The following is an 11,023-nucleotide window of genomic DNA, read 5'->3' on the forward strand; positions in this document are numbered from 1 at the left end:
ACATGTGCTGAGCTTTTCGGGATAGATCAAGAAAGTTGGTCACTTTCATTGGTTCAATGGAGTACCTTTTCACTTTTTGAGTCAGGGTAGGATAGCTTTACTGTATATTTATTTAGTTTGGCCTACTCTGTATCCTGAATGGTAAAGATACCTATTTTTCTTTTATTGTCAGTTGACCCTCCTTTTTTTGGCAGTTACTGCATAACAGTCTTAAGTCTATGTACATTTGAAAGAAACCATGAGCTTTTGATGGGGTGGAGAACGACTATGTATATTTGAGGAATAGCTTCTCATTCCTAGTGTCGTTTGGTGCACCATTGAGGTTCCAGTTTGTGTAGAAGAATTGGTATTGTTCATATGTTGTAGATTCTCTAACTTCTTATATACTGTTTGCTTACTGGAGATTTTTCCGTTATATGATAAATTATTTACCTTCTAAAAAAACTATGAAGTCCTTGTATAGTAACACACATTTGGGGCAAAGGAGAAAGTTTTCAATGGTCTTGATGCTCTTGGAGACTTAGACTAGCTTCTTCCTGGACTTTTTTTATAGAAGATATATCCATTCAAAAAATAAAATAAAATGAGAAAAACCTATGAAGAAAAACCATTATCTTAAACCTAGTCTGGCTGCCAGCTAGAGGATTACAATCATGATAGGATTCAATCTTTATCAATATCTTGTTTACAGTGAAGGTGGTAATGTTCACCTTGGATTTTCTGCTATCTGGCATCTTAAATCGATCTTGTATGATCTGCTTACCTCATAACAGCTGTCTGTTTCTGTGCAGATAAGTCAGCTATCTTGGGACACCTTAACTCTCATGGATCTCAGAATGCCCTAGCAGGTCCAGTGGAAGCAGAGGAAAATGTTAGATGCTTCCTCATTTTCACCTCCTCTTGATGCATATCCCCTGCTCTATTTTGGAGTTCACTCTATCAAGCTGCTAACAAATGAAATAGCGGATATCCTTCTCCCTCTAGGCCTCTACTATGATAAAGAGCTTACTTAATTGTTACACTGACTAATGTGGCATGATTTCACCTTGTAACTTAAACTGATGCTCCATGCTTTTCTTGGGTTGTACGAAAAGAAAAAAAGCGAATATGCTTTGAAGGAAGGGCTGCATCTACAAATAAGATCAAATATAAGCGTGTATATCTTTTCGGTTTTTGGTGAAAGTTGCTTAATGTACATGTTATTGATGCATTACTAGATCTTCACAGTACCCTACAATTGTAAAAGGTATGAAAGGTGTATAGAGACAGAGATATTCTTTTGGCTGTACAGAGTACAGACAGCACCAGCTTGGTGCAATTTCATCAATGAAATTCTTTACTTATCAAAAAAAAAAAAATCGTTGTGCTCCACCTAAGCTGTCATGGGGCGGTCGTATGCTTTGACTGATGATACTGAACTAGCTTTTATTTCTGATAAGATGTCATTTACACATGGGTAACAGTACAATTACATATGAGAACACTGATTTTAGTGGCTGCCGGTAAAAACCTGGGTCTGAAAGAGATAAAAATAAAGACTGTTATCAAAAGAAACAGGTTCTTACTTTCTTACTGGGAGCATACATCATTTTGTGTGGGATGATAATCCATAGTTCACAAACATGTCTCGAAAGATTCTCTTTGTTGTTATTTGCAACCCATATGTCGTTCTGCTCCTGATTTGGTGTACCATCTTATTACAGAGGCAGAAAACCAAGAAAGAAGTGATGGAAGAAATTATTCAAAAGAGTAAATTCCTTAAGGTTTGTCATTGTTTAATGTCTTATTGTTGCAATCTGATAAGAGAATGGTTTGTTTACTTGCCATATGTTTGACAATTCTTTTGTTTTTCCTACATTGTTAGGCCCAAAAAGCAAAGGACAGAGAAGAAAATGATGCATTAACTGAACAATTGGACAAAGATTTTACATCGCTAGTGGAGTCGAAAGCCTTACTGTCACTGACCCAACCAGACAAGATAAATGCTCTGAAGGCTCTTGTGAACAAGAACATTTCAGTTGGTAATGTGAAGAAAGATGAGGTAGCTGATGTTCCCAGAAAAGCATCTATTGGGAAGGTATAAGTGGGGGTTTTTTCCCAATTGCCGGATACATTCCTGATGGATACCGAGCATCCTAGTCTTTCCTCCTTTCATGTGCCTGTCTTTTGTTCACCATCTCTTTTAGGTTTCTAGTGCATCATCCATGAACAAATTACCAATAATCTTTCTTTTGATTATATTAGATTTGTCTATGTTGACCACTTTAGATTCCTAATTTGCTTCAGGAAAAGCCTGACACTTATGAGATGCTTGTTAGTGAGATGGCACTGGATATGCGTGCTCGCCCATCAGACCGGACAAAGACTCCTGAGGAAATTGCGCAGGAGGAGAAAGAACGGCTGGAATTGTTGGAGGTATGACTGCTATGACAGAATCAAGAGCTCCTTGTGTCTCTTTATACCATGCATTACAAATGACAGTATTTGGTGCATGATGGAGAAAGTGGTGGCATTTCTATTAGTAAAGTTGCACAATTATTTTCTAGACCAACTCAAGTCCCTTTGACAGTGTTTTCTTTTGAGGATTGAGGATCCTGTTTCTATTGATTAATTTAAACATAGCTGCTTTAATATTATCTGTATGTGCTTTCAAGTTTCAAGTGGTTGTAATGTATGACTTCATTGTTTCTGCTGGGTGGTTGATGTTCTTGCATCATCATGAGTGTTCTTTAATGCCTTCATCAGGAAACTGGCTACTGTGTATTAGTAGTGATTGCTTTTTTTGAGCACTTTCGCATGGTAATGTTCTAAAACACAATAAATTCCCTTAGCAAGGAAATTTAGCTGGATTATTATTTCAAAGATCTAACACTATTACGATTGGCATCGTTTTGGTAGGATAAGGAGCATTTATGTTTTGGGTATAGTAGATATTTTCTAATCAAAGCCTTTTCATTTTTCAGCAAGAACGTCAGAAGAGAATGGCTGCTGCTGATGATGGGAGTGATGAAGATGGAAATGCATCTGATGATAACCGTAAATTGGTTAAAGACCCAAGAACTGTATCTGGCGATGATCTTGGGGACGATCTTGAGGAGCTGCCTAGAACTAAGTTGGGTTGGATTGGCGAAATTTTGAGAAGGAAAGAAAGTGAACTTGAGAGTGAAGATGCTGCTTCTACTGGGGATTCAGAGAGAGAGGAGGACGATGGTGAGGATGAAGGAAGTGACGATGGGGAAGATGAAGGAAATGATGATGGGGAAGAAGAAGGAAGCGACGAGTATGATGAAGAGCAAGGAAAGACACAGACTATTAAGGACTGGGAGCAAAGTGACGATGATATTATTGATACTGAGCTAGAGGATGATGACGAAGGTTTTGGTGATGATGCTAAAAAGGTGGTGAAAATAAAGGACCATAAGGAGGTATTCATCAAGGGGAAACAAGTTGGCACTTCACAAACCGAAAAAGAAAAAGTGACTGTGAAGCATCGACAAAACGAACTTCCCTATACAATTGAAGCCCCCAAAACCCTTGAGGAGTTTACTTCATTGATAGACAATTGTTCTGATGATCAAGTTATTGAAGCAATTAGGAGAATTCGTGCATTCAATGCAATAACTGTCGCAGCAGAGAATAAAAAGAAAATGCAAGTATGATACTCTGTTCTCACTGTAATTTCTTTAAGATTGATGACTTTCTTCCTTCTCCTTTGTGTGAACAAATGGTATGAAGTTTTGCCTTGAATTTTTAAGAGTATTCACCATTTAACTGTATTTACCATTACCCATGAAAATATAATGAATGAATGTTCATGTGAATATATCTGCATGCTGATCGAAAATGCATGTTTTGTTGTTAGATGATAAGGTTATGGGTAGTGTGAACTAGATAAGTCATTTTTGGTGGGTAAGTCTTTGCTACCTCAATTGCTTTATAAGTAGCTTGTTTCTTTCGTCAGGTTTTTTACGGGGTATTGCTGCAATATTTCGCTGTGTTGGCAAATAAGAAGCCATTGAATTTCAAGCTATTAAATTTGCTTGTAAAGCCGCTGATGGAGATGAGTGCAGCGACTCCATACTTTGCAGCTATATGTGCTCGCCAAAGGCTACAAAGGACAAGGGCACAATTTTGTGAAGATCTTAAGAATACAGGTTGGCTTTGATAACCTGTTTGTTTCTTTAATTGTTCTTATTCCTTGGCTTTACTTCTTGTGTTTAATTCATTTCGTCCATCCTCATAGGAAAAAGCAGTTGGCCATCTTTGAAGACCATCTTTCTGTTGAGGCTTTGGTCCATGATATTTCCATGCTCTGATTTTCGCCATTGTGTCATGACTCCTGCTATACTACTGATGTGTGAATACCTTATGCGGTGTCCCATCATTTGTGGAAGAGATATTGCAATTGCTTCCTTCTTGTGCTCTTTGCTGCTAAGTGTAAGTGGATACCATGTTTCATTTATCTCCCATGCGCTGAAATTGATCATTTGTTTAAATTACGAGCGCTGGAATTTTGTTTGGTAAAGTATTCTGTGCCATCAGAGCACATATTGTTTCCGCCCGTATCATCTTCATCTTAATCAAAGCAGCATCTAGACTTCTGGATGTGTAGTGTACTGTCTCAGCCTAGTATATATCTTCTTACTTTATTAATAGTATGTGTGCCATAGTAAACTTCTGCAACTTACCCTCCTTGGTCTAATTTCGTCAGTTCATCTATCTTTGAAACTATTTATAGTTATCTCCTTTGTTTCTCCCTCTTCCTGCTTAGTTTTTTGATGAATAAATTCCCTGTTCCTCTGCCTAGTTTTGTATTTAATACATCATTTTAGTCCAGTGTGAGAGCAGTGGTTCCTTAGAGAGCTAGTTGCTTTTTAAGTCACGACTTTAATTGCAAACATATTCAATATCTTGCTCATTTGCTTGTATATCTCTTATTAGTTTCATTTGTGATCTTCTAAAAATTTTGGTATACAAACGCGGTGTTTCTCATGCTTGAAATATGAATTCATACCCTAGCTTTGCTTGTTTAAGGTGTAAAAGGCTTCAGAAACTTTATTAGTTCTCTTCACAATCTGTAAGAGCTACTTCTGTACCTCTTGTACATGTCTGCATACACTTGAGGCTGTTACATGTATACAAATTTACCTCATCAAAGAAATAAAAAAAGGCTTCAAAAAATTGTCACCTTAAATTTTTAGGTGTCAATCTCAGATTTTTTATTTGTTAGTCTTTTTTTAACAGGATATTTAGTAGACGGTCTTAAATTTCACCTTTCCTTGCACATAGGTAATGTCAGAATGCTGTTATTTAGAACCTCGCAATTCAGTCTCTTTAGTTCTTTGCAGGTTTAAAGATTTCATATGAAGAACTTATTCCCATATCATTTAGTTTTGACACCAATGCGCCTGGGCAAGTTAGAAGCTAGGTACCCAGGTAGTGATATAGAAGTGCCTCACGTATCCAAATGATCACCAATTTATCCAATGAGCTGAGCGAAGCCAACTGTCTCATACTCCCTTGTTCCCTATCTGTTATTACTTTTGTTGTCTGTTCCAAAAAGATTGCACCGTTTTATATTTCGGAAGTAGTTAACTTAAACATTCTCATCTTGTCATTGGTACGACTTTGTTGCAGTCTCCACTGGAAATGAAAACTAATACTTTAACTTGGTACTATGTGTAATTTTTTGCATATTTAGCTTATTATCAAAACTCTTTGTTTCTTCCTTAGATTTTATGTTCGGTCAAACACAGTCAACAAATTGGAATAGAGGGAGTATCTTGCTAAATTCACTCAACATTAAGGTTCAAGTAGTGCTTAGGACTTTTTCAGGTTTATGGAACCAGATTATTCACAATAGCCAGCTAGTCATCCCCCTTGCACCTACGAGTGATTGCTCTCGACTCAAGTTGGTTAGGGTAGCTATGTGTGATTTATCCTCAACTGCGGGTCAAACAGCACGTGAAAATTAAAGATCGGTTGATCGTAGGAACACACATTTTGGGATTAACTTTTGGTTTTTATTTCGTTTATTCTCAAGAACATTCTTCCTGGTTGATGGTGTTAAATACAGAATGATCATATGAACTTAGTTCTCCAAGCTTATGGATATCAACATCTAGCCCTGCAGGTAATTAAACAATCTCAGAAGTTTTGTTCGGAGGCTATAGTATTTATTCAAACTTTGCTGATGGCAGCTTTAGACAGAAAGCAGCGGTCTAATTCTCAGGTTTGGCTTGGCTGAAGCTTATGATGTTCTTCTTGCTAATCTAATTCTTGAAGCTGTTAATCATCGCCCTTGTCTTATTTTGCAAATACTTTCTATTGTCATTGGGATGTATTTTGGTTGCTTCCTTCCACTTGTGAATTGACAGGCATGTTCTTGTGCTGCAGTTGGATAACCTTATGGAGATCAAAGAGCTTGGGCCTTTGCTTTGTATACGCAGTAGCAAAGTGGAGATGGATTCTTTAGATTTTCTTATGCTGATGGACTTACCAGAGGACTCTCAGTATTTCCACTCTGATAACTACAGGTTAGTTAGCGTTCTATTGACATGCATATGGACAAATCTATTAGAGGAATCCCAAAGTTCTTTAAATTGTTAAATATGGCTCTATGTTAAGATACTTGAACAAATTAGAAATATGTTCAATAAGTCTCTGTCTAGGTCCATTCAAGATGTGGTTTGTTATTCTAACTTTCAATATCCTAATATTATGATTGTCAATCAGCTGGTTAACATAACAAGTATCTCTGCTTGAAATTCTACACCTAATTTGCTTTTCTGGGAACCTAGAACTTGATGCGATTATATGGTTTCTCATACAGGACCAGCATGCTTGTAACAGTTCTGGAAACCCTGCAAGGATTTGTAAATGTATATAAGGAACTTATTTCTTTTCCTGAGATTTTCATGCCAATTTCAAAATTATTATGCAAATTGGCTGGAGAAAATCATATTCCAGATGCATTAAGGGAGAAGATCAAGGATGTTTCCCAATTAATTGATACGAAGGCTCAGGAACATCACATGCTGCGTCAACCTCTGAAAATGCGGAAGAAAAAACCTGTGCCCATCAGGATGCTTAATCCGAAATTTGAGAAGTAATATGCTTTCTTACTGCATTATCTTAAATTAAACGAATCAAATTGTTTGTTTCCTATTGAGCTTAATCATCTTCTGATCATCTACTTCTACAGCTTTGTCAAGGGTAGAGATTATGATCCAGATCGTGAGCGTGCTGAAATGAAAAAGTTGAAGAAACGTCTGAAACAGGAAGCTAAAGGTGCTGCACGTGAACTGGTAAAGGATAATAGGTTCTTGGCCGAGGCGAAGGAAAGAGAAAAGGCCCTACTAGCCGCAGAAAAGGCTGAGAAACATGGGAAAAATCTTGCTTTTCTTCAAGAACAAGAGCATGCATTTAAATCAGGGCAATTGGGAAAGGGCCGGAAGAGAAGAAGATGAATTTAGCTTTTGTTTGTCACTTGGAAAATCTTATTGTCAAATGCTTCCTGGTTTTTGGTAAGGTTTCATTCTTTATGTTGCATTGACAGTGAATATATAATCAATTATTTTCCATGTGTTTGTCATGTTCAACTATCTGAACCAAATGTGGTCGTCATATGTAGTAGATGTAGATACTAATGAACAACCCATAATGCTACACATCAGTGTTAGAACTGTTAATGATACAAAATGTTGAATGTTTGCTCCTTCATTATTCCAGGGCAAGGAAGATGCAGAATGTTGGACGTACAGAGGGATTGAACAAACTATTGCGTGCTCTGAATGTTGGATTCATGTGGTTACAATATGCGTCTTCTGTCTTTCCCTCCAACTGTGCCATAGTGATGCCACTGAAATTAGTTGCTGTATTTGGTCGTATCATAGGCTCTAGCTGTGAAGTGGAAGAGCTCTCAAATTTTGTTTTTATGTCTTATAGCTGAGTATCAGTTTTGTCCACCTCAATAGGCGAATATAATGTTGAGTTGTAAGAAGGGATAACTATGTTCCTCGGATTGATGCGCGTTATGTTCCTCGGACAGATGTGCGTTGTTACTTGTTTCATGTTGTATTTGTTATTTACATCTAACAGAAGAAAGTATCAGTTCATTAGTGTTAAAACCATTTTCGTCATTGTCCAACGGCCACCACCTGTTATTCATGGATCAGAGATTCTTGCATGTGTTAGCCCTTCGCGACCATAGCTAGTTAATTTAACCATTGAAGTAGTATCAGATCAGTTAAAATTCTGGTAAAGTGGTACTAATATTCCTCGTAAGTAAACAACTTCAGCTGTTGCAAATCCAACAAAATGGTTAAAGTTGGACAAGCAGTTCCGTTGATTTAACTATGAAATATGGTTCTATTTGAAAATGGGAATTATATGAAACAAACTAAAAAAGAAATACAAATTTTTGGTAGAACAATAAGGAGAAATGTTTCTTTCCTGTGGTATACTTTAGAGAAACATTATGTTAAGAAAGGTACTATAGATTAATCATAATTCTCATAATATTCCACAAGTCTTTTCACACATGTCAAATATAACATGGCTAACTTGAACTCAAACAAAAGTTTTTTCTTCTTGCTGGAAATAGTTGTTTCTGAATCTGTGCCATCAACCAGCTTGCTTAATTAGATTCATGCTGCAATAGCCATGGGCATGGCTGCTATGCCCTACAACTTTTGCTATTCTTTTCAATTTTCTTTCCTCCATCTCCTTACTTTTTTGGAGCATCTTATGCTACTGTTCTCGAATGCGTGAAGCTTATGTTGTTTTATAAAGAAACAAAGTTTATTAAGTACTAGTTCTGGTTTCTCCTTAGTCCTTAGGAGTGACTAGTGAGGGTGACCCCTATTCTAGGTTATAGTTAGCATTAGTGAAATTATTATAAATGTTATGATAAATATCATATTATGTTGGATGTCTACTCTTTTACACATGATCTTCAAAAGAATGGTGATATCAATCATCAATGTGCAACAGATTCGCTCAAGTGATGATATGACTGATTTGTTCACCAAATCTCTATCGACATCAACTTTCAAGGCACATTATCTGTGGACGTCCAAGGGGGAGTGTTATGATAAATATCACATTATGTTAGATGTTTACTCTTCTTCCATGATCTTCATCTCAAATGCTTAATGACATATTCAATGACATATTTTGTATGTTCAATAACATATTTTCTTCACTTTTTATGTCTATATAAAGGCATTGTAATAGATAGGAAAATACACACAATTGAAGAAGAAATAGAAATCTCTCTTCCTCTCTTTCTCTCTATATCTTTTAGTTTGTTTTTGCTTGTTCTATATTGTTATTTTTGGTTATATTTTATAACAATAAATAAACTATTACCCATTTGGGTATGAAATTAATTTTGACGTTCAATGTGCAAAAGTTGAAATTACTTGGTGATAAAAATTTAAAAAATGTTATGTTGACTTTGAATGTTTCCTAAAACATACATAAGTTGTTGTGAATAGTATAGTATACATAGATGAATACAAAATGGCTGAAACACCACCGTTTAGATAAAAGAAATATATGAATCTTATTGTATAAATTCCAACAACTTATTAAAGTTTGAGATTAAGCCACTGAGCAGAGAAATGGGGAGTGGCATTGGTCTAAGCCTCCTTTACTAAAAGTACGTGGAAGTTGATTCCTTTCTATTGAGATACTCAACCCGTGTTGCAGTAAATCATCATAACAGAACACCTACACACAAATATGATAGACTGGAGTTTTAAATAACAAATTAAATGTGTGCAATTTAATTTGTAAAATCAAAGATAAAATAAAAAATTATATTAGAATACATCTAGCAAAGGAAACAGGCACAAGGGGATAAGTGCACCCATCATTGGAAGCACAAATAAATGCAGATCCATGTGGAATATCTTTGCCCCTAGTTCAACCAGATCAAAGTGTCATAGATGCACCTTTTGGAAATCTTGTGAATGTACTCGTGCACAAGTTCTATAAAGAGAAGAAGCATGAGAAATATGATAGAAATGTAGACTATCTCGTTATCATAGAAAACATGTCATCCAAGGTTGAGAGAAAGTCATAAAAAGTACGACCTCCAATAAATGTCTTGATCCCTCGACCAAAATCTGATTCTCCATTTGAATGAACAAGAAATACATAGTAAGACCTGACTGCTACACAGATAAATAAACCATTCTAATCAGTGATATATATTGTAATACCTTTAAAATGCAATAACCGAACAAGAGTAAATGGATGTAAATATAAAGTTGTTTGAAAAATAACTAATATAGTCGGGCAAAATAAGAAAAAAATAACACATAACTCTTATTTTGCCAGAGAATGGTTTAGATCTGTTACTGAGCTTTGAAGATATTATGGTAGAAAAGAAGGTATACTTTGAATGAAGATGTACTACAACTCATATTCGAATAAGAAAAAGGAAACAGAGGAAAACAACAATGAAGCAGCCGCGTCCAGCTATTCTGGTCAGCTTCATCTCATAAAGACTTGTCTCTTTTATACTATCAATGTAAAAATTTTATTTATTTTTGTGGCTTCAACCCCCACCTCCCTTTTATTTTGCTACGGCACCAGACCACATTAATAGGCTAATGCTTTTAAGTAGCATACTATATTTTTTAAAAACGGTTAAAAGGAATTTTGAGAATTTCTCAAAGAATAAAAAATAAAAAGAGAATTTCGACCAAAATGCATCAGGGAAAGGTTTTTGGCAGAATACGTGGACAAACTCAAAGTTGGCAGCAATTGTCAGTTTGATATGTTCACTTAGGTAGTGACCATCTAGACACTTCTACTTGACTCGTGTGTCTCGCGATCCTCTCATACAAACATGACTAAGTGTTTGATATTTTCGCATAACTTTGGATGTGTGAAAGCCATTAAAATTATATTTTTATTTTATTTATTTCATGTGAACCTTACTTTTTCATCCGCTGTCAAGCCATAGCCACCCTTCCGCCACCCTCGTAACCAAGCCGCAACCTCATCACCG

General features: G+C 36.1%; 1 protein-coding gene across 1 annotated transcript; it reads left to right on the forward strand.

Annotated features, from left to right (window-relative positions):
* The first annotated feature begins 734 nt into the window (after positions 1-734).
* Positions 735-8,149, forward strand: LOC104227877 (uncharacterized). The gene is made up of 12 exons (XM_070160414.1): positions 735-871; positions 1,704-1,763; positions 1,865-2,077; positions 2,287-2,415; positions 2,964-3,653; positions 3,962-4,154; positions 4,244-4,437; positions 6,134-6,232; positions 6,397-6,536; positions 6,833-7,108; positions 7,205-7,526; positions 7,732-8,149. The coding sequence occupies exons 2-11, from the start codon at positions 1,728-1,730 to the stop codon at positions 7,467-7,469; spliced, it is 2,235 nt and encodes a 744-aa protein (XP_070016515.1). The 5' UTR covers positions 735-871; positions 1,704-1,727; the 3' UTR covers positions 7,470-7,526; positions 7,732-8,149.
* Positions 8,150-11,023: the final 2,874 nt, after the last annotated feature.

This window comes from Nicotiana sylvestris, chromosome 10, assembly GCF_000393655.2.
Source record: "Nicotiana sylvestris chromosome 10, ASM39365v2, whole genome shotgun sequence".
In the NCBI taxonomy this organism is placed as follows: domain Eukaryota; kingdom Viridiplantae; phylum Streptophyta; class Magnoliopsida; order Solanales; family Solanaceae; genus Nicotiana; species Nicotiana sylvestris.

Coding starts and splice junctions, on each gene's coding strand:
- LOC104227877 (XM_070160414.1), top strand. CDS start 1,728: ATGGAAGAAATTATTCAAAAGAGTAAATTCCTTAAG. Junction 6,233..6,396: donor AGCAGCGGTCTAATTCTCAG/GTTTGGCTTGGC, acceptor CTTGTGCTGCAG/TTGGATAACCTTATGGAGAT. Junction 7,109..7,204: donor CTTAATCCGAAATTTGAGAA/GTAATATGCTTT, acceptor CTACTTCTACAG/CTTTGTCAAGGGTAGAGATT.